The sequence below is a fragment of the Nycticebus coucang genome, chromosome 3 (assembly GCF_027406575.1).
Source record: "Nycticebus coucang isolate mNycCou1 chromosome 3, mNycCou1.pri, whole genome shotgun sequence".
Lineage (NCBI taxonomy): Eukaryota > Metazoa > Chordata > Mammalia > Primates > Lorisidae > Nycticebus > Nycticebus coucang.
The window spans coordinates 124,446,354-124,470,104 of record NC_069782.1 but is presented as its reverse complement, the minus strand read 5'-3'; the positions used below and the strand labels follow the sequence as shown (position 1 = coordinate 124,470,104).

The following is a 23,751-nucleotide window of genomic DNA, read 5'->3' as shown; positions in this document are numbered from 1 at the left end:
TATGTCTCCATCCCTGGCAGTATTATCAAAGTGTAGTTGGACTGTAAAAGATTTTAAAACCAGTTGTATAAAATTGTCTGGTTCATTATCTAACACCCATTTTGTGCATGCATTTCATTGCCACAAGCCATAGAGTGCACGTTCTAGTTTAGCTTTCCCCTGGCCAAACCTATTACAGTAGGGGAAGTCTGCCTCAAAAGTACAGACTCTCTATGTCAATATCAATTTAAAAAAAATAAGGAATTTTAAAGTTTCTGCTTTTGTTCAAATTGTGCTAATGCTTTTTTTCTTTTTTTTCTTCTTTTTTTAATGATTTGTTCTTGAGATATAGACATAGAAACAAACTTCGTAGGTAAGGGTCGCAGCTCCCAATTCCTTAGAGCTCCCCCTAGGGGCAGGTAGCCTGCGTCCATAGGCAGAGTGCCCCCTCCCTTTGCTTTTGAGTTCACTTTTCTGTGTTGATACGGTTCTCCTAGTGTGCCCCCTCTTTGTTTGAGCCAGTCTCCATGTTTGTCTTGATGTCTTTATGCTCATTTCTTCATTTCCTCCTCTGCTTCCCGTCAGCCTCCCAAAAAGATATGGGATTATACTCCTGGAGACTGCTCTATCCTTCCTAGAGAGGATAGAAAGGTAATTCCGCTGTGCCTCCTCTGTTGAACTGTGTGTGTGTGCTCTCTAGCCTTGGTTGGTGTGAGTGTGTTGTGGGTTTGTTTTGTTTTCTGAAGTCACTTTTTTTTTTAATTTGGTGATAACATTTTTTTTTTGGCTTGGTGATAAAACTATTTAACAGTCTCTGAGATATATACTAATGTATAAAGGTTTTCTAAGCAATAACTTATTCTTCTGACATATAGCATTTATCACAGTCACCATAATCTGAAAAGAGAGGAAATAGGTATTTCCTTAAAGGTAGGTTCTGGTGATATTTGTAGTGCTGTTTAGCAAGTAACATAGATTTTTGAAGCTGATTACTTTAGGGTTTCTATTTTATAAACATAATGTTATGTTCTCTGTTTTCATGTCTTTAACTAATTTCTGGTGAGCTCTTATGTTTTAGTCATAGCATCTTGGCCTTTATGAAAGTATAACACTAAAAAGATCATTTTTTTCAAACTTAATCTTTCATTCATTCTCCCTTTCCTCTAAACTAAAACTTTCTTTCCCATCTTTTCTTTCTTGAACCAGACTAATCTAGACAAAGATCTCAACCTCTGCCAAACAGAGTTAGAGGCAGATTTAGAAAAAATGGAGACGCTTAATAAAGCATCCAGTGCAAACCTACCACAGGTATTTCCTAGTTTTTCTCATGCCATCAGTTCCTTTCCAAGCTCTGCTTTGTGTCCTTCTTTGTTCTGTAATTTTTGGTATAGTTGAGGTGACGGACGGTTATGCTGGTTATTTTAATCTGCATGGCTTTCTGACTCCTGTTTTAGATTGCTTTCTCAATCCCTAATCCCCAACCCAAGTTAATTTTTGCTTGGATTTCTTTTGAGCTTGGCATCTTCCTGAAAGGGGATTCTTTATAGACAGAATGGCTGGTGATTTAAACTACTCTCCCTACCTTTTCTCTTTCTCAGCTGTCAAGGCACAGCCCTGTTAAATTCCCTTCCTTCACCACTGTGTATATCCTCTGAATTTTCAGACAGCCATTTTTGGCCATCTCCTTGTCTTTGCAGCCTTGGGAGATACCAACCTCAGAGATCAATTTTAGGAGCACAGCAGCTATGATTTGGGTGCTTCTTTTGTGCATGGTGCTGTCAGAGTAGTAGTGTTTGTCATCTTAAAGGTCAGAAAGTTCTCAGTGAAAAAATGCTCTCCCCGGGTCAGACAGCCTGTATACGAGCAAGTGTTTGAAACCGAGCCTGTGTTGATATTTTTGAAGAAAGTTATGTCAAAATGTGGTTTACTAAAGGGTATGTGGAGAAAGAGAGAGACACACACACATATATAATCCTTCCATAAACAGACAATAATTGGATTTACAAGGGAAGGAAAAAAACAAGTGTGGGCCGGACATAGTGGCTCACTGCTGTGTCCTAACCCTTTGGGAGGCTAAGGTGGAAGGATCACTTGAGCCCAGGATTTAGAGGTTATAGTGAACTATGATTGCACCATTACATTCCAGCCTGGGTGACAGGACTGAGACTTTTTCTCTCTGGTTTTTTTTTTTTTTTTTGAGACAGAGTCTCACTATGTCACCTTTGATAGAGTGCCATGGCATCACAGCTCACAGCAACCTCTAATTCTTGGGCTTACGTGATTTTCTTGCCTCAGCCTCCCAAGTAGCTGAGACTACAGGTGCCCACCACAATGCCTGGCTATCTTTTTTGTTGCAATTGTCATTGTTGTCTAGCTGGCCTGGGCTGGGTTCCAACCTGCCACCGAAGTACATGTGGCCGGCACCATAACCACTGTGCTACGGGCACCAAGCCACCTTTTTCTCCTTAAAAAAAATGAAATCACATGTTGGCAGAACTATCCCTAAGGTTCCCTGACAAAAGAGATTTTTATAAGAAAAAAAGGATATCTTTAGAAAAAAAAATAAAAAAAGGAGTGTGGACACTGCTGAAAGACTAGGAAGGTCCACCGACGTGGCAGGAAAAGTGGAAACGTGCCACCCTTACGCAGAACCAAGGCAAGGAGACTCAGACCACCAGCCTGGTTGAGTTGTATGAAACGTCATGTGAGAGTTGGAAATTCAAACCAGGGAAGGGGAAAAGAGACCAAAGGAGTGGGCAACAGCCAAGAGGGCAAGGGTGGGAGAGTCAGAAGCACAGCAGCTGCAGGCTAGGATGTTGGGCTGTGTCCTGCCTCAGGGGAGGCACGATTGGGAGCCCAGGGAGAGGCAGTAGGTTCGAGGGAGCTGGCAGGCCGAGGGGCGGGCCCAGACTCTCCTTTAAGGGGATACAAGAGGCAAGTCATATGCTCACTATTTAGGCCAGCGGTTCTCAACCTGTGGGTCATGACCCCTTTGGGGATGGAATGACCCTTTCCCCTTTCACAGGGGTCACCTAAGAGCATCAGAAAACACATATTTCCGATGGTCTTAGGAACCAAGACACCGTTCCTCAAGTGTGGGGGTCACCATAACATGAGGAACTGTATTAAAGGGTCACGGCATTAGGAAGGTTGAGAACCACTGATTTAGGTGGATAGGTGACAGGGTGGACTTAAGGGGCTGAGTTCCAACCTGGGTGGGCAGTGGAACCAGGAATAGCGACTGTGAGGTTGAAGGTCCAACGTAGGAAACAGCTAGTTCTAGAGTGAACATGGTGGCTATAGCTGTGTTCTAAAATTGGCTGGGATTCAGGATGGGAAGTCTGAGATAGTAGTTCAAGATAGCACAAAATAATAAGAGAGCTCTGGGGTGGCCCCTGTGGCTCAAAGGAGTAGGGCGCCGGCCCCATATACCAGAGGTGGAGGTCCAAACCCGGCCTCAGTCCAAAATTGCAAATAATAATAATAATAAGAGCCCTCCTATAATCCATGTAGATAGGAGGCAACTTGAGAACCACTGAACTAACTGCAGCCTCCCTGCAGACAGAGCTGGTCAGGGTGGGCACAGAGAAGCATCCTGCACATTGCACATTAGTGAGTCCTCTGCACATCCATTCAGTTAACTGGTGCCTGTTCGTCCCGAGTGTGTATGACACGTGCTGCAGGAGGTTCTAAATTGGTACAAAAAAGTGGCCTTGCCTTCTGGAACTTGACAGTTTAGTCGCACTCATGAATAAAAGACCTCCAGCAGTGCACAGCAATGCATGCTCGAAGCTGAATGGATGGCACAGGCTCAGAGCACCAGGAGAGAGAGAAGTAATGTGGAAAGTCAGAGAAGGCTTCTCGGAGCACTTAGCCAGGATCTGCAAGAGGGGATGGACTGGAGGTGCATGAGGAAAGTAGGAGGATGGAGGAAGCATCACAGAAGTACACGTGTTTAAGTTGTTCAGGAAAAAGAGGAGTTCAGCTGGAGTAGGAAATCGAGGGTGGGACCAGTGGGAGGTAGATTTGAGAAAGAAGATTGACCCTGGATTGTAGAAGCCCAGAAAATATGACAGAATGTGACTGGGTTTGCCCTCAGACCAGTGATGTGATTCAGAAAGTGCTTTAGGAAGATTAGTGTCATTGCTTGGGAGGAGCTGAGTTGAAGGGAGAAGAAAACTGAAGTCTCAAGGAGGGACCTGTAGTAGTCCGGGTGTGTAGAGGTGAGATCCCACGCTGTGGGGCACCAGCATGGGGTGTGTGTGAGAGAGAAAGCACCAAGGACATTGCTGTGGGATGTTTCAACTAACTGGCATGAAGAAGAAAGAATTTAGGGTTGGAGCCAGCTAGTTAGAAGACTGAGGACATGAGTATGTCACATAAGAAAGCTGGGAAGAAAATCAGGGCAGAGGTAAGGCAAGGAAGCTGGTTTTAGCTTGATTTTCAAAGTGTTGGTTGGATATCATGTAGAGAATATCCAGTAGACAGTTGGAACTCTAAGACTGGGTCTCAGAAAAGAGGCAAGGGCTTGAGAAGTTGATTGGAGTCAGCTGAAGAGGTGATGGTTGAAGCCCTGGGAGTAGACAGAAGACGGAAGAGGGAATCATGCTGGGAGAAAGGATGAGACACCAAGAGCTGCCCACTGGGATGCTGGGTGATGTGGAATAGAAGAGAGGCAGAGAAAAAAAGAGTTCAGAGAGGTATGGAAAAGTGACTGATGAGCAAGAGAAGGGTGAGGACTGCCCAGAGCTGAGTGGTCTGGAGAAATGGACTTCAAGGAAAGGTCAATGGATTTGACAACTAAGAGGTTTTTTAAAGACTTTGGAGGTTGCTAGGGGAGCAGTTGATCAGAGTTACAGTATGTGACAAGAAAATCAGGAGACCGTGCAGGCTGTAGCACTGAGTGAAAAGATGTGATCAGGGAAGGGAGGGAGGGAGAAAGTAGGGGCTGTTGCCGAGGACTCACAGGGTCATGTAAAAGTCTTTCCAAGATGGAGACTAGGACAATGTCTTTGAAGGTGCAAGACCAGAATGGGAGTTGCTAAAAGGTTCAAGTCTCAAGGACAGGCTGGGCAGGCAAGACAGTAGAGCCAAACTGGCAGGAGGATGAATGTGGAGGCAAGAGGGGTGCCCTCTCTGAGGAATAGTGGGGTATTGTGGGGCACAGTCCTCATCCTGGGGCAGAGATGCTCTCAGAAGGGAAGGGACACGAGCCCCACAGGTTTCAGCAGGCAGAGGGCCAGGTGGCTGAGTGGCTCCCCTCCCTCTCATCGCCTTTTCCCTTTCTTTCTCTCTTTTCCCCAAATGTCTCTTCTTTAGATAGCTTATTTTCCGTAAAGTGGTTCTTTTACAGATATGATCATTATTAGAAATAGAAATGTCTTTTAAGGTTAACTTGTATGTTGATTTAGTCAACTACTACATTATTTTAAGAAACAAATATATTGAACCCTTTGGATTTTTCTCTCCAGGACAACAACAGAAACCCTAAACTACACAATTATGTTTTTTCTCTGCATGTAGCTCTTGGTTGTTTGGTTGTTTTCCTTCTTTTGCACAGTGCCCTGGTAATTTTATAAAGGATTCCCTTATTCATGCTGAAATGGTCATTAATAAGGTTTGCAAAATTACATTTCTCCCTATTTCCACACTTCTAAATCAGCAGGCATATACAAATTATGGAAATATGGTGTGGTCTTGTAAAATGCATTTTTGTACATTCTGGACCTAAAGTGTTAGGTAACACTCTCTCTGGATGTGGCATTTGGGGCGCATGAATTAAACTGCAATGGGCTTGGGGGGCGGCTGTGGGCAGGGGAGAAGCTGGTGGAGGGTGTGGTGTTCATGTCACTAATGCATGTTGGTCCAGTGGTGGTCAGTGATGGAAAACAAGTGTGAGCCAGGAGGTCATCTCCTGACCTGCCCGGAGGGCTGCATCCATCCGCTGGGATACAAATGACCAGGAGCAGGAGAGCCTACCCGCGCAGACATTCTCCTCCCAGAGAAAGACCACCGCCCTCCACCAGCACCGAAATCCTTTCCATTCAGGCTCCCTGACTCCCAGAGGCCCTTATCTAAATTAGAAAAGGAAAGTGACTTCTCTTTTCCCCCTTCACTTGAAATGTCTGAGTCAAAATAAATTATCTACATTATTTTTATCTTACTTTTTTTTTTTTATTTTGACACTTATAGAGCTCAGCAGTCAGCCCTACTCTGGAAATTTCTTCAGAGCCTCCTGGATAGTAAGTTGCCATTCCACTTTGTATATTGTTTGGGATAATGTATTTAATGTCAGACATTGAGAACAGAGAAGCTTGTGTTTTGAACCCCAAGTGTATTTGTATCAGTATAATGGCTTCAGATGACGCACAGTTTGATGATAAGTGGCAATCTAATTGTTGTCTTCAAATTATTTTTCTTCTGTTCTTTTCCTCTTGCAAATTAATTTTGTGATGATTCATATTATCTTTGATAAGCTTTTCTCCACATTAGCATCTTTACCTTTAGAATGTGTTTATTTGTCTAAGTTTAGAATCAGAACTCTCTCGTGATGGTTCTTGGGGTCAGATGGGTGTGTGACGGAGAAAGGCCACATCTGGTATAAACATGGGGGGAGGGATGGTGGGATTGAAATATGGTGGGACAAAGAGGGGGCTAACTTACCCTGTCCTTACAGAGATGTGCATTTATGCCAATTCTTAGGACTCTGCCTGGATGATACGGGCACACCCCTCTCAGTTCTTCATGGGATAACCACCAGCCTCCTTTCCCCCGACGCCAGCCTGAGTCCTCTAGCAGATTACCTTCTTCTATACTTGATCATGCAGCTACTATCTCAGCTGGAAATTTTCAGAGTCGCTTTCACCCCCTGCTATATACATGGTGAATAGCAAACAGTTTAGCTTTTTTAAACAGGTCCGAGTTGAGCCTTCATGTACTCAATCTTATGTTAGTACATCTTTGGCCCTTATTTCTGTTGCTGTATATCTGAATTATACTATTCTATTTTTATAATTGCAAGTAAATTATAAACGCCTTGAGGGCAGGGCCTGCTCTCTATTGTGCCTGTTGTACCCAGTAAATTTGGTAAAGGAGTTTGTTCTGATAGGAACATTTCCTTTCACCATCACATCTCCGTCTCGTTCTTTGAAATCTGGTGTGGGGGAAAGGCACATCTATTGCCTGTTCCGTTTGGACTAGGTAAATCCACAATGAAAAAAGTTACTGAGTGGAAGGGATTTTTTTTTTTTTTTGACAAGTCTTGTTGTCACGGGGACATGTCGTACCTACCTTACAAAGGAATGCACTTTGCAAGAAGAGTTTCATTTGAAATTCAGCTGGAATTTGGGTATTTTCAGTGGGAAAAATGGAAAAACCTTCATCCTTCTAGGGCAGTGTTCAGAAGCTCCACTATGTTAATTTTTCTTCTGTAAGTACGTGTGCTTCATGATTGATGTACCCAGGAACACAGAAATTGAGAGGATAAATTAAGACAGCAGCTGGAGGAAAATTTACCTGCCTTAGAGGATAGTTTCCACTTTGGAGAAGGCCAGTGTAAAGTCTCCTGCACCCACTGTGGGGTTAGTAACCGCATCACCAATGCATCAGAGAGAGTCAGGGTTCAGGCGTAGGCTCCCCCATACTCCCTGCTCTGTGGCTCACTCACTTTTTTTTTTTTGTTTTGTTTTTTGGAAACAGTCTCACTCAGTCACCCTGAAGTTAAATGCCGTGGTGTTACTGCTCATAGCAACCTCAAACTCTTGGGCTCAAGTAATTTTCTTGCCTCAGCCTCTCGAGTAGCTACAGTGCCCGGCTGTTTTTAGATAGGGTCTTGCTCTTCCTCAGGCTGGTCTCGATCTTGTGAGCTCAAGCTCTCCACCCACCTTGGCCTCCCAGGTGGCTCACTCACTTTGAAAGAGCTTCCAGTTGAGCTGTGCCTTTAGCTGAGGATGTGTGTCATCTGAGGATGACAAGTTACAGGTCCTCTAGGTCTCAGAGATGTGCTTTGAGGTGCAGCTGCCCAGATGGCCTCAGGCTGCCTGCAGATAAAGGGCTTCCTCATGACCACAGCTCCCAGCAAACTTTCCTAGGTCCCTAAGGCCACCTGTTTCTTCTCAGCTTATTGCTTTGGCAGTCTTGAATGCCCATGTAACCCTGCTCCTCACCCCCATCTCCATGAAATGCACAAGGCAGAAAAGGCTGCTTTGGGCAGCCTGCTGAGTGAAGTCCCCAGTTCTGCTGGATCCAAGCACTGTGCTAGATGTTATCACAGAAATGTAGATACAGCCTTTTAGTTGTGAGGACAAAACACACAAATAAGTGTTAGTTAAGAAAAAGGCAAAGTGGCAAATGAATGAAGTAGACTATAAAAGTTAAAAGTGTCAAGAGAAAGCAGCTACCATGGGCAGTCGGGGTTAGGAATATAGGTCTTGAATAAAATTATTTTATTTGGAGACAGTCTCACTTTGTTTCCTTCTATAGAATGCAGTGATGTCATAGCTCACAGCAACCTCAAACTTTTGAGCTCAAGTGATTCTCTTTCCTCAGCCTCCAGAGTAGTTGGGACTACAGGTACTTACCACAACACCTGGCTATTTTTAGAGATGGGGTCTTGCTCTTGCTCAGGCTGGTCTGAGTAATGGAGTTCTAGGCCTAGGATGGGTCCTCGCAGTAAACTGTCATCTGCACCATACTGCTGGGTGCAGTGGCTCACACCTGTAATCCTAGCACTCTGAGAGGCTGAGGTGGGTGGATTGCCTCAGCTCAGGAGTTTGAGACCAGTCTGAGCAAGAGTGAGACTCTCTAAAAATAGCTGGATGTTGTGGCGGGCACCTGTAGTCCTAGCTAATTGCTTGAGCCCAAGAGTTTGAAGTTGCTGTGAGCTGTGACACCATCATACTCTACTGAGGGTGACAAAGTAAGATTCTGTCTCAAAAAAAAAAAAAAAAAAAATTAATAGAAGTCATACTAAGTTTTAATGTTTTTGAGCTATTAAAATAATAGTATTTAAGAAACTATCATATTGGGCTAGCAGGGTTGAAGGGACTAATTGGGAATGCTTAAAAGAACAAATTGATTTCAGACACTGTATAAACATAATGGTATTTGAAATGTTAATTTACCAAGTATTCTTATTTATTTCATTAAAAATAAGTCTCCAAAGACCTCTGTTTTTCAGCCATAGCCTAGCTCTCAAGAAATACTTGGCAGGGATGGGGAGTTTTTTCCTCTTTTACCATTTGGGGATTTTCAGTAATCAGGCGTGGTTTTCTCCCAATTTGTCCAAGAGAGTAAGGTTTTTCCATATTTGGAATTGGTGAGGGACTATCCTAAGTGGGATACAGTAAATGTTTGCTCAATAAATAAATGGATCTATAAATCTTAATTAACTGGAGTCCCACTCACTTAGCACTGAGGCAGGCAACTTGTGAACTAAATCTGGCTTCCTTTGCTGGATGGGCAGGAATGATGTGTTGAAGGAAACACTGGCAGTACTTGACCTCACCCAAGGAGCAAAGAAGTGAAGTCACAGACCACACAGGTTCACAATTCTGTGGCATCTGGAGAAGTGATGGCATTTAGTCCACTTGCATATCTTGGACAGACAGCAGTTTAGAATTTCATTGATTAACATTGATTATGTATCACAATACTTAACCTGGGAACAGAGAGGAAGAAATTCACCTGTAATCCCAATACCCTAATACGACTGCCAGTCCTTTCCCTAAAAAGAAATACGTATTTTCATAGTTACCATCACAGTGTATGTCCAGTTTTGTATTTTATTTTCATAGCTTTATCAGATCTATAAATCAGTAGTGGCAGCTACCTAGTTTGCTGTATATAATGCACTCCCAGGTATAATGCACAGCCATATTTTGGCCCAAACGTTTAGGAAAAAAATCTTTTATTTTAATTTTTTAATTCAAATTTTCATTTATTTTTATATAGGTACTTTTTTGTATTATAAAGGAATTTTAGTATTTTTTAACGTATTATGGTTTAAGAAATTTTATGTAGTAGATAATTACATAATACAGCAACAGATACAAGGCACAAGGAATACTATGTACTAGTAACAAATAATAATATTGATGTATCATACACTGTTGGGGCCCCACCCCAAGAGCAGGGTCCCCTAAGACCTGTGGAAACTGGTGGTGACCTAGAAGAAATATAGAGTTAGAAGCCTTGGTAAAGTAAGAGACATGAGACATAGAATAGAATAACAGTGGGAGCTCAGGGGTCTATTGCACGTTTGTGGGCTTCACTGGCCCAGAGTATTGGCTCCACTCTGCTTTTATTGAAGTCTGTTTGCCCAGAGGGTAAGATGAGGGAGGGAACAAAGATGCCAGCTGTTGCTGAGTGAGCATATCAGCTCCTGTGGTTATTATTCACCTTAAGGGTGGCCTTCAGAAATCTGAAATCTGAGCCTTGTATTGGGAGAGCCTCCTGCTTGAGCTCACACACAGATTTCTAGGGAGGTGTTAAACTCCACTAGTTCTCTAAAACACCACCGGCATTAATCTCCTCTGAGGAATCGATAGGAGGGAGGCATTTTCCTCCCATCACCGCCACAGAGGATCTTCCTCTGCAATAAGGGATATAAGCTCTTCCGCCCATATCTCAGGACTCGAGCTACTCCCTTGGCCTCTGCCCTAGACAAATGCAAATCTCCACAGTGGGTTTCTGCTTTGCCTGTTTAATGGGCAGGAAACGCCCTGGAAGATGTATCTTTTGTTCTGACTTGCCATAATCTCTTCTATGGCCATTTTTCCTCAGAATGTTCACAGACCCAGCAGGGTGTTTGTAAGCTGTATCCCCAACAGGCTAGAATTTCAAAAAAGGCAAGAAGCTTGCTAGCAATAGCTAGCTCAAATGTAAACTAACTGACTTTTCTTTGTTCCGACTCACTCAGCTTACTTTTTAATTTTCCTCTTTTTCTGGGGGTGCTTTCGCTTGCCAAGAATGAGGTCTATGGTCCCCATTCTCCAAGAAATACACATCCTTATTTTCCCTCAAAAATTTGGGCAAAAAGTGCCTATACACAGAAAAATACAGGAGGGCACTCATTATTTTCATTGCTTAGCATTTCAGCATTAGTTAGCATCTAAGTAAAGAGCTTTATTCTGTTTGGCCAGCAGGTGGCACTCAGGAACAAGCTGCTCTTTCCTAGGTGGTGATGGTACACACCAGAGAGAACACTTTTCTCCTTTAACTGGAGAACAAAATACAGATTATAACCTGAAGTACTATATGAAAACATTAGAGATTCTCCTGGACCTTATAAACGTTTCAGAAATATGTATGCATGTTGGAATTTAATTTTATAGACTCATTTATTCCAATAATATTTATTGAACAATCATGCTAATTACCAGGCATGCAAAGATTAATAAACTGCCTGACCTCAAGGGGTTCTGGGTATAATGGGGAAGACACAGTTATAAATAACTAGAATCTGATGTGTACATGTAATGATGGAATGGGGGAGGGGAGTGGAGAGTGAGCATCTCTTGTCCTATGGAGACAGAGGAGGCTTTATAGAGGAGCTGCAAATAAAATGTGAACTGTGTTGTGGACAGGGAAGAAGCAGGATTTAGGACTGATTAGGTTTGAGGAGCAAGGAGACTGATCCCCTCAGCTTTCTGGCTTGGGTGATAGGAGATAGAGGAACAGAGCTAGGTTTAGTCTGGAACATGTCAAGTGTCAGATGCCTTAGGAACATGCAGGTGGAGACATCTAAAAGACAGTTGAATATTTGTTTCTGGAGCTCAAAAGAAAGGTCTGTGCAGCTAACAGTCTCACCATGCATTATTAGTTTTGCAGATGAAAGAAATTGAGGCCAGGAAAGACAGTAAGTTTTTAAGCTAGTTTGCCTTAGCTGATCCACATTCCTTGTTGGCATTGAGTTGGAATCCCAGTCTCTAGGACCCTGGTAGAAACAGTTGGCCCAGGATGATTATTCTGTTCTCTCACTTAATTCTTCCAGTGAGTGTTTTTGTTTTAACCTCTTAAAATTCAGTAGCCACCTGGGCATCTTAGCCAGAGGCTGAATCCTCTGTCCTCCCTCCGTCTGTGCAGAGCTGAGCTTCTCAACTCAACTTATTTTGTTAAGGAGTAAGTAACTGCTAATCCTGATTGAGCCTTTTTCAGTCAGCTAGGGAGGTAGGGCTTCTCTCATCCTCTCTGATCTACTTGGACAGAGCCTGGACCCAAAATCTTTGACCTAGGGCAAATGCCTTCAGCACTCTGGTCTTCAGTTTCCCCTCTGTACAGTGGAACAGATGTTCTCTCTTTCCAGCATTCAAAAAGCTAATGGATATATTTTAAAACAGTGTTCTAGAGAGCTTACATATTGTTTTTAAACAAGGAGGACATCAGTTTCAAAATGTTACACATCTGGAAAAAGCATGTTTTGTTAGCTTTGGTACCAGAAAGAAAACAATTGGCTATAGCAAATCCATTCTGAGAGGTTTCCTGAGTGCTGGTTTGTTGTTCTGGTGGGAAGCCGGAAAAAAATGATGACAATGATTGGAAAAAAGCCAAAGAGTGAGGTAACTAAGGTGAAGTGAATTTTTATGTCTGGTAAGGTAGAGCAGGTGTGAGGTCAGGCAGCCAGTTATAGGTGATAATCCTGACAGAACAAAGTTAAGAGGAACTTGGGAAGATGGCTTAGAAGTTCTGACCAAGGCTGAGGTAGTTCAAAAGACAGCAGGATGGAAACAGCTGTCACAGTCACTCTATTAAAGGAAAAACTTTTTTTTGTTTTTGAGACAGAGTCTCACTCTGTCACTCTGGGTGGAGTGCTATGACATTATAGCTCACTGCAACCTCAGAACTCTTGGGCTTGAGCAATCCTCTTGTAGTGGGAACTATAGCTTCCCACTACAATGCCAAGTTAATTTTTCTGTTTTTAGTAGAGATGGGGTTTTGCTCTTCTTGAGCTGGTCTCAAACTACTGAGTTCAAGCAATCCAGCCTCCCAGAGTTTAGGCGTGATTATAGGCGTGAGCCACTACACCCAGCAAAAAGAAAAACTTTAGATAAATTAAATTTGGCAGAGTTTGTTTAAACAAAGGACAATTCATGCGTTAGGCAGCTCTCAAAAGCAGGAGAGGTTTAGAGAGCTCAATCCATAACTAGAGCAGGCAGCATTCATAGACGGTAAAAGGAAGTCACTATGGAAACAGCTTGATTGATTACACTCAAAGTTTGCCTTATTTGAGCATGATGTGATGAGGTATTTGTCTCACATAGGCATGAATTGATCAGTGATTGGTTGAGACTCACCTACTTATTACAAGAATACACTCTTAAATTAGGTTGTAGTTTGTTTACATACTAAGTGAGGTCACAGTTCACTGGGAATAAGAACTCAAAGTATGGAGGTAGTCTCAGGCCAAATTTAGTTTAAAACTCTCTAGTGCTAAGGGAGGTACGGTAACTCCAAACCAAGGTGGGCTGGGCTTTAGAGACCATCTCTTCACAAAACAGACCTCAGTGACCACAACCATTGGTTGGCAAGGATAAAGGGCATCTATACTTTGATCTTTTTTTTTTTTTTTTTTCTGTTGGGGTTAAACCGAAGGGCAAAACCAGAACATGCAACCAAAAGGAAAATGGTAGAACAGAAAATTCAGAAAAAGGGCAGGTTTGTTTTTAATTAGGAAATTCAAAGTTAAAGCCAGTTTAGATGAGTTTACATGTATTTAAATTGGCATAGTGTGCTTGTAGGCTACCTTCGTATGTTTCCATTGAGGAAAAAGGAAAAATATTTGATCCTTCACCTAGCCCAGAGAGAATGAGGAGGGACCTGGGAAGCCCTCCCCTAAAATAGGGTGCGTAAAGCCCTTAGCCAAGGATGGGAACAGGGTAAGGCTCGGCAAGTAGCAGCTCCTGTGAGGGGTACTACCCGTGCCAGAAACAATGGTATTGCTCTGGAGTCTTCACTACTTTGAGGTGGAGACATCACAGTGATCACCAAACTCCCCACCTCTTCTCCATTTCTGACTCCCAGGTTCTGGTGCCACTTGTCCCTCTAGAGGTATATTTATAATAGGTGACATTCAGTGGTGGTGACATACATGGATCCAGAGCATCCTTCAGCTCCTTCTGGGTCTTGTTTTGTTCACGCCTCTTCCTCCTCAGTCATAGCAAAATGTGATATCTCCAACGCTGGCTGAGAACACAATTCTGTGTGGTGTCCAGTGGTGTGGTTCAAGTTCCCACCCTGCCATTCTGCTAACACGCCTGCTTTTACAAGTTACTAAATCTCTCAGTACCTTGTTTCCTCATCTGAAAAACAGCAAAAGTAGGACTGAAGGGATTCAAGAAAGAGAGATGAGCAGGCAGCTAGCACAGAGCCACGCCTCTGGAATGCCTCACCAGGCAGCACAGAGAGTTTCACTGCTGTCATCATTCGTGACTGCTAGCCTTAGATGTCACACACAGAAGGAAAGGCTGGCTTTGTGGAGTGTAAAACTACTCCATCATTGATGGCTGGATACGGGGAAAGACCAGATAGATGTGTGATTTAAGCAAAGGCACCTTATAGAATCTAGGTGGGGGGCCTATGGGTATTCACTCTTATAGTTCTTAAAGCTGTGCTTTTTATTAGATAATAGAGTAAAATATTGAGATGAAGGGATTTCATCCAACTGTGGGTCTTCAGAGCTGAAAAAATTCGTATTGATTCCAATAAACTGAGTTTGGTACCTTTAAAAGCAACTTAGCAGGGCAGCACCTGTGGCTCAAAGGGATAGGGCGCCGTTCCCATATGCCGGAGGGTAGCGGGTTCAAACCCAGCCCAGGCCAAAAACTGCAAAAAAAAGCAACTTAGCAGAAGCCTGTGTACTTTGTGAGAAAGGAGCCATTCATTTAGAGGAGTGTGTGTGCGCATGTGTGTCAGTGATAGGTGTTACTAGGTGAGGGAATAGAAAGGTGGGGTTAGAGGAAGGGCAGGGCTCAGTGAGTAAATGCTCTTAATTTGTTTTGGTGCCACACCTCATTCCAAAAAGAATTTGTGGTAACTTGCAAAAATACCTAGATTTTCAAAGGATAAAAATAAATGAAGGAGAGAAATAAGCAATAGTTTGTGCTCATAACACATGTCATAAGCTTCTGAACACAGACTTTGAAAGGAGTGTAAAATTTAGCTGTGATACTAAAAGCACATAGAATCCCAGGTTCTAGTTTTACTTGGTCACTGATTTTCTTGGAGACCTGAGACAGCTGGGCTTCCCCTTTCATTGCTGATGTAATATTCCATCAGCCAAAAGCACTTGTGAAGAATAACCCAGAAAAATAATTGGAGTAGTGGACTTGAAGCACTGGCCGGCTCCACATCAGAGGCTATTCCTGTGTCTTTGCCTGCAGCCACTGCGTCTTCCTACCTCCTATTCTGCCCTGACCTCCTCCAGCCTTCCCCTTCCCAGTGCCAGTGTTTCACAGAATTATTCTTTTAAAGCATAAATGCAGTCATCTCAATCAGAGTCCTTTGCTGTTTTGACAAGATTCCTAGGCATTCAGGGTCCCATGGGCTGGTCTTGTTTGTGGAAATCTGTTTCTAACTTAGAATGCTCCTCAGAAAGAACAGTGCTTGATTAGGAAGCCAAGAAGTGTATTTCTTGTCTTCAACAGGTAATGTATCTATCGGGAAAATGTTGAAAATACTAATTCCTGTTCTTATCTCCCCCCTCCTTCTCTCTGTCTTTTAAAATTACCGTGTTCATAGTATATATTCTTCCAACTTCCATGCAGTGAAGAGGGAATCAGATGGGGCACCTGGGGATCTCGCTAGCTTGGAGAATGAGAGACAGATCTATAAAAGTGTCTTGGAAGGTGGTGACATCCCTCTTCAGGGCCTCAGTGGGCTCAAGCGGCCGTCCAGCTCAGCTTCCACTAAAGGTAATTAGCTGGATGAAGCCTGCAGGCCTCTGTCTCCCATCCCCCACCCCCCTTTTACTGAGCATCAGCAGCGGGTGAACCTTCAGCAATGGGGATACGTTCTGCCTTGTCCAGATCCACGTCCAGGCCTTGGAGCCTTCTTACGTCCCCTCCCTGATTTCTCACCGGCCATTTTTCTTTCTGGTATTAGTAGTTTCCCTTCCTTTGAACCTCCAACCTTGCTCTCCATGAAGCATCTCTCACTTTCTTTTGTTCTAATTCCCTTTTCTGAGAAATTAGCTGAGCTTTAGCCATTCCTAATTCCAGCAGGGTGGCCTTTTTTTCTGTTGTTGTTGTTGCATCTTTGCACTTGCTTTGCAGCACAGATTATTTTGCTTCCGGACATCAACTGGAAATTTTTAAAAAGCCCTTATGACAACAAATGAGCATGTTACCTCTCCTTTACTTTTTAAGCAGCTTTCAGCTTTAACCTAATGGGTCTGTTTATTTTATTCTGCATGCTTACCAGTGGATCGTAAAGGTGGGAATGCTCACATGATTACTTCATCTTCAGTTCATAGCCGAACACGTAACACTAGCAGTGCGTTAGGCCCTGTGTGTAAGCACAAGAAGCCCCTGTCAGCTGCAAAAGCCTGCATTTCGGAAATCCTTCCTTCCAAATTCAAACCCAGGCTCTCTGCTCCCAGCGCTCTTTTGCAGGAACAAAAGAGTGTCCTGTTGCCCTCAGAGAAGGCCCAGAGCTGTGAGAACCTTTGTGTTTCAGTTTCTTTGAATGATTCTAAAAGAGGCCTCCCCCTGCAAGTGGGGGGGAGCATTGAGAACCTGCTCATGCGCTCCCGGCGGGATTATGACAGCAAGTCAAGCAGCACCATGAGCCTCCAGGAGTACAGCAGCAGCACCAGGAGGCCCTGTCCTCTCTCGAGAAAGGCTGGGATGCAGTTCACCATGTTCTACCGGGACATGCACCAAATCAACCGAGCTGGTCTCTTCCTGGGGTCCATTTCATCCTCCAGTGTGCGGGATCTTGCCTCCCACTTTGAAAGGAGCAGCCTGGCATTGGCAAGCGGTGAGCTGGGCACCAGCCAGGAAGGCCCAGAGCACATCCCCAAGCACACGGTCTCCTCCCGTATCACTGCCTTTGAGCAGCTGATTCAGCGGTCACGGTCCATGCCCTCCCTGGACCTGTCCGGCAGGCTGAGCAAATCACCTACACCTGTGCTGCCCCGGGGCAGCCTGACCTCAGCTCGCTCTGCTGAATCTCTCCTTGAGTCAACCAAGCTCCATCCCAAGGAGATGGATAGAATGAACTCCAGTGGGGTCTGTGCCTCTCCAACGTGCAGTGATATGGTGGAACACACCTTGGGCTTCAGGGGCCTCGTGCCTTCTGAGCCACTCTCCACCTGCTCCGATGAGCTTGACCGCTGTTCAAATGCCTCCAATGACAGCAGAGAGGGCAGCAGCAGCAGCGTTCACGGAGACTTCCCCAAACATCGTCTCAACAAGTGCAAGGGCACCTGCCCAGCCTCATATACCCGCTTCACCACCATCCGGAAGCATGAGCAGCAGCAGACCCCCAGACAGCCTGATTGGCGCCTGGATTCCAGAGGGGACAAGAGCACCCTCCTCAGGAACATATACCTAATGAGCCCCCTCCCTTTTCGGTTGAAAAAGCCCCTCCAGCACCATCCCAGACAGCCTTCTCCTGGTAACTCCTCCGGCCTCCCAGTGGGCCAGAAGCCAGACCTCCCCAGCCAGCCCCACCAGGACCAGCCCCCCTCTGTGGGGAAGCCCTTGGTTCCCACACGCCTGTCTTCCCACCTCACCATGGCCAGGCTTAGCTGCAACTCAGAGCCTCCTCAGGAGAGACCTGCGGTCCCAGAGGACTGCCCAAGGGCCGTTAATAATGGGAACCCTGTGCCATACTCAGACCACGGCCTGGACAGGAACAACAACCCTCAGAGTGAACTGGCACCACCCTGTGGAGGTGGCATTTTGTGTATTTGACCAGTCTCATCCCCCGTCTTTCCACCTTGCTTGCTCTGTCCCCTTGGTGTGCCCCTGGTGTCCACTTTCTGGTCTGCCCTTTGTTTTCTGTTTTGCTTGGCAATTGATCATGGCTCATAGTGGCTGCACTTCTTTAAAAACAAACCCCCCACCACCATGTCATTTAGACTAACCACCAAACTGTGTTTCGAAAGAAAAATTGGCCGTTTACCTCATCTGAGAAACTTACTCATTTGAACTTTTGAGCCCCTTGGGGTTTGCACCAGTCTCCCTCTCACCCCATGGTTTTTTGAGAGGCAGCCTCTCTCATGGCCCTGTGTGTCTGAGTGTGCGGTTTGTCCCTGTCAGATCCTGCACGCCTCTCTGTAGGGACACCTCTCTTTCTGCTCACCTTTTGCCTTCTGATTAGTTTTCTTAGTATTTAACTGGTTCGCAAGTAAATCTGAAAAGTGGGGGTGGGGGTGGAATTTGAGTTTTTTCCCTTTAGAATTTGATTATTGATTGTTAATCAACAATGATCATAAAAACTTGATATTTATAATAGATAAAAGGTGAAATATTTTCCCAACGTGATTTCCTGCTAAATATTTGCCTGTTTTAACTGTACTCTGTTGTTTTGAAGATTCAGAATCACCAAGACATTTTATACCAGCTGATTACTTGGAATCTTCAGAAGAATTTATTCGAAGACGCCATGATGATAAAGAGGTAAATCCTATCTTTTAAATCTCTTAGCGCTTGCTCAGAAGATGGTAAGGGAAGTAAACATTCTAGAAATCTGTCAGAAAGTTGACACTGTTTAGTAATTAGAAGCAATGATTGGAACGTTCACAAATGGCTTTTTATATAACAGGGTCAATACTCCCCTTTTAGTCCACTTTAAAGTAGGGCTGATTTCCCCACACACACTAGGTTATGAATAGCACTGCTATATGGGAGGTGTAGTGAGAGTTTGTCCACTCCTGTGTTCAGTGCCCTTTTAGCTGGAAACTGGAGTTTGCTCTTTCACCCTCTCTTGGCCTCCCCCACATTCTCTAAGGAAGTCTGCCCACCTGCTGCTTCAGTACAATACTACCCACCCCTCTGTAGGTACAAAGCACAGTTCAAATTGGGAACATCAAATACAGTAATGTCCATGGTACATTTTATAAAAGAACTTGAAGGAGTTGCCCATAACTCTGTTGCCTTTAGCTGAGAAGAAGGTAGATACTCCAGTAAACATTGGTAAAGAATATTCAGCCAAGAACTTCAGCACGTGGGTATTTTCTTGCAGTGGCTGAGATGTCTCGCAGTGGTGTAACTAGCACGGCCAATTCTTCATATCAGCCAAATGGGCTAAACCACAAGTTCTGCTGTGATAAAGTGTTGTTGTTATTATGCACACTTCCAGGCTTCATATTCCTAAGAAAACAGGTCCTAGAGATGAAACAGTGCTCCAATGCCCATTTTCCTGTAATGAATTAAGAGATGGAAAAATCACCTTGGATGGGTGACAGCAGGAGAAGGGTGTTCATGTCCACATAAGCTGTCCCATTTCCTTTAAGTCCTTCCTTTCCTTCTGAAGTCCTTTTTGTTTTTCTGTCTTGAGTGGTTCTTAGGTTTAGGAGAAGCTTCCTTTAAAATTTAGGCTAAGGCTGACTTTGGCAGTAACTGGATGATAAAAATCATTACTGCCAGATGGTAAGACAAAAGACAAAAAAGAAACCACTATACTTTCCCCATCTCTAAACACAATCAAACAGTATTCAATAGGGTACTTACACCTGTCCGTGGAAAGAAACAAGAAGTATTTAATATGAAGACATTATTTGTAATCACTCACTAATGATGAGTGTCCATCAGGCCTCAGAATAGATTCATTTCTGTACCTCTGTGTTAAGTGTTTGCTGTCACGAAGATATAAAATTCCCAAATATGTAGGCCTGGGCTGCTGTAATGAAGGAAGATGAAATTTCTTTTTAGTAATATAAACCCTAGTCCCCAACGTGGAAGGTTTTGTGGGAAAATTCTTATCTACCACACGGGGGACATATTTTACTTAGTTTAGCAATTAATATATTAGAAGTTGAATATAGAAGGTGAGCAGTTGTATTCTGAATAATACTGGCTCACATATTATTAAAAGTTGCATGTCTTTATCTCTGGTTATTGGCTTATGTGGTTAAACTGCAGGCCTGCTGGATTTACTGAGGTTAGATTCAAGTACTGGGTTGGGAGCTTTGCCCCATCTCAATACACTAGGGATTTGACAAGGACTTTGACAACTTTAAGGCTCAATCCATTCCCATTGTTACTGCCCAGCTCATGGGGGTATCTGTCTCATATGCAAATGCTTTATTATTACCATTGATGATAATAGTACTTTAGAAAATGAGAATGTGCCAATCCTGGAAGGGACATTAGTGGTTATCTACCAACCCCCTTGTTTTGTCCAGGAAAGGATCACAGAAAGGTAGTGGCTTACACAGGGCCATTTAGTTAAGTTGCCCTATTCCAATAGTGGAGCAGGAAACCAGGCTCCAGATTCCTGGGCCAGTGCTCTTTCCATGGCACTGTGCTTTGCAAAAGGTTTCTCATGCCTTTTCTCATTTAATCCTTACAACAGCTTACCTGAGCACTAGAATTCCCTTAGCTACTTGATGAGTTATCACTCTGTGGACATTGAGAAAAATCTGGCCTACCATCCTTTAAGGATAGATGTCACATGAGACATTCAAGTGCATACTTAGAAGAAGACTAATCTCTTATTAAGCATGCTGAGAATTATTAGTTCTGCCAGGCATGGTTGCCTGTAATCCCAGTGACTCAGGAGGATGAGGCAGGAGGATCGCTTGAGCTCACGAGTTGTAGGCTCTAGTGAGCCATGATGGTGCCACTGCACTCCAGGCTGGGAACAGAGGGAGACTCTATCTCTTTAAAAAAAAAAAAAAAATTAGAAGAAGAAAGAAAAAGAATTATCAGCTCTAATGAATGCTTTTCTATAAGGGCAGTTAATCCTAGGAATATGAAATTCGTATATAGGGTGTCCATAAGGTTCGTCCCTAAATCGACAACTATTTTAAGTTGTACATGAACTTTATGGACACCCTGTATATATATATACATTAAAAAAAAAAACACCAAAATGCTATTCCATAAGGTCATTTCCATAGGCAATGAAGGTATTTGGTAAGAAGCAACACTGGTTATTTTTAATGGTTCTAAAAAATAGAAATTGATGACTGTTTTCTTAATACAGGAGAGAATGTTTCTTTTAACCCCAGATACCATTAGTCTTAGTTTATTTTCTATGCTTTAAATATATCATTCCTTTAAACTCAGCTCATTCCACCTAATGAAGAAATAGCTTAGTAAGAAAGTAACTGATGGGTGGGCATGAGGGCTTACACCTATAATCCCAGCACTCTGGGAGGCCAAGGCAGGTGGATTGCCTGAGCTCAGGGATACGAGACCAGCCTGAGCAAGAGCGAGACCCCCATCTCTAAAAATAGCCGGGCATGGTGGAGGGCACCTGTAGTCTCAGTTAGTCAGGAGGCTGAGACAAGAGGATCACTTGAGCCCAAGAGTTTGAGGTTGCTGTGAGCTATGACACCATAGCACTCTATAGAGGGCGACAAGTAAGACTCTATCTCAAAAAAAAAAAAAAAAAAGAAAGAAAGAAAGTAACTGGTGCTCTCTCTCTGTTAGCTACATACATAGCTTTTAGTGCATATACTAAGCCTCCTGAAAAATCATACTCAGGGAAAGAGTTGGCTGGCTTAGGAGAAGGGGTGCCATATTTCCTGAAGTGGGCAGCTGCATTCTGTGGACAGCATATTAGAGTAATAGGAAATACAAAAATGGCCTGGTCGCCATATGGCAAAGCCCGTAATAGCAGGTTAACAAGCCTGATATGGGTAGGAAGAATTATTCAGCCCTGATCCTGCCATGGAACTACACTGTGGGAGCAAATCGCTGCTCTAGTGAGGTAGAGATGGCACTTCTGGCCTCTTGCTGCCAGCCCAGCATGCTTGGGCATCCCCTGATGTGTCCCATGCTTACCTGGCCTTTGCTGCCAGGGTACAGGAGGCTTTTGGCTAAGCCCGGGGATAGTTTGCCAGCTGGTGTGATCTTTGGAATCCTCCCTCCCTGCATCCCAGCTTTCCCAGGTTTCCCCTGTGCAGTGCCGTCTCCTTCCTAGGGTGCTCGGAGGGTGGTTACAGCGGGAGCATAGTAGCTGTGGCTCTGAAACCCCTCTAAGTCTCCTCCCCATTCACCCACCTTCTTCCTTAGTTGCTTTTGTTGGCAATTTTCCAATACCCTGGACCAGATGATTCACTGCCCATTTTATGCAATTTTATGGCAGAAACTTTTAGCGGACCAGAGACGACTTAAGCGCGAGCAAGAAGAGGCCGATATTGCAGCTCGACGCCACACAGGCGTCATCCCGACGCACCATCAGTTTATCACTAATGAGCGCTTTGGGGACCTTCTCAATATAGACGATACCGCAAAAAGGAAATCTGGGTCAGAGGTCTGTTTTGGTTGCCTCGATCTGCTGCTTGACCCAAAGCAATATCTGCCTCCCCTCAGCATTGCCCTCTCTGTAGGCTGATCTAGTTCTCCAAGCAGCATCTGTCATCCTGGCTTCCTTTAGGCTTGCTTTGGCTCTTTTGTGGCTAGTGAATGGACATGACCCCCATTATGTCCTGTGCTCTGTATGTTCAAGCATGCCTGGCTGGGGACTGGGATCTGCTGGCGCGCACCCCTATGCATGCTAGAGCATTGGCTACCATCATGAGTCCAGTCCTCCGCATCCTGCATTTTATCATGATACTGTGTTGCCTGTGCATCCTGCTTAGAAACCTGTATGTAAGCATTGGTAGCTATGGCGTAGACAATTATGAGATTCTTTGAAGAGATGGTTAATGAAACTTATTTTACAAAAGTTATCTAGTGATACTTTATGCCATTTACCAAAAGGCCCCCAAATTTAGTGACATCAATATTTACATATCAGGGCATAACCCTACCACTCATGTATAGATGGATTATGTCATGTGTTCAGTGGTGCTAAAGCACCTCACTGAAGAATTGTGAAACCCAGAGATAGTTGCAGTTAGGATAAACCCACAGAGGGTGAGACAGCTCTCTAAAGGATGTTGCATTTGTTCCTTTAATTTTGACATTTCTAAGCGTAGATTAAGACAGCTTAATATTATAAAAGTAACGAAGAAGAAATCTTTGCAGCAGTTTTATCCAGGTCTTGGCCTACTTGCGCTAAGCTCAACGTGTTGAAATTCTCGTGTTGGCCAAATGTCTCATCTTGATAAGAGCTTATGCTTTGCCGTGCAATCCTAAAGTAGCCATGCTAAAGAATATCTTTTGGGAGGTGCAATGTACATGTCTGGGCTTGGGGTGGGGGTAGGGAGGTGGTGAAGTAATGCCCAAAGTATGTACAGTTGTATAACTTTTCAGTATAGTAGATTAATATTCATGTTTCTATCTTTTGAGTAACAGAAGCATCATTAACTATTAATTTTTTTTTTAAGAAATAGAAGGTATGTGGAAAGAAGAGATAGAGAAAAGAGGGAAACGTTAAAAGAAGGAAAGCTGGGGAGGGAAGAAGACTATAAAGTGATGAGAAAAGGAAAATGTAACAGGGAAGAAGTAAACTTGCAAGTGTTACTCCGTGCGAGGGAAGGACAGCCTCTCAGCCCACAGTGTCCCAGCTCCTCCTCAAAACAGCCCTACTCGGACTTGGTGCCTGTAGCTCAGGCGGCTAAGATGCCAGCCACATACACCAGAGCTGGCAGGTTCGAATCCAGCCTAGGCCTGCCAAGAAATAGCCGGGCATTGTGGTGGGTGCCTGTAGCCCCAG

At 43.9% G+C, this 23,751-nt stretch overlaps 1 protein-coding gene across 50 annotated transcripts in view; it reads left to right on the top strand.

Moving 5' to 3' along the window:
* The window catches only part of SORBS1 (sorbin and SH3 domain containing 1), a 243,112-nt gene that overhangs the window by 186,926 nt on the left and 32,435 nt on the right, over positions 1-23,751 (top strand). For 26 of the 50 annotated variants that reach the window (XM_053582809.1, XM_053582805.1, XM_053582798.1 and 23 more), the window contains 6 exons: positions 565-630; positions 1,186-1,287; positions 6,172-6,221; positions 15,715-15,887; positions 18,514-18,599; positions 22,237-22,404. In XM_053582809.1, the coding sequence (XP_053438784.1) occupies positions 565-630; positions 1,186-1,287; positions 6,172-6,221; positions 15,715-15,887; positions 18,514-18,599; positions 22,237-22,404 (645 nt within the window). The remainder of the gene's footprint in view (positions 1-564; positions 631-1,185; positions 1,288-6,171; positions 6,222-15,714; positions 15,888-18,513; positions 18,600-22,236; positions 22,405-23,751) is intronic. The other 24 variants (XM_053582832.1, XM_053582817.1, XM_053582806.1 and 21 more) reach the window with 3 other exon arrangements.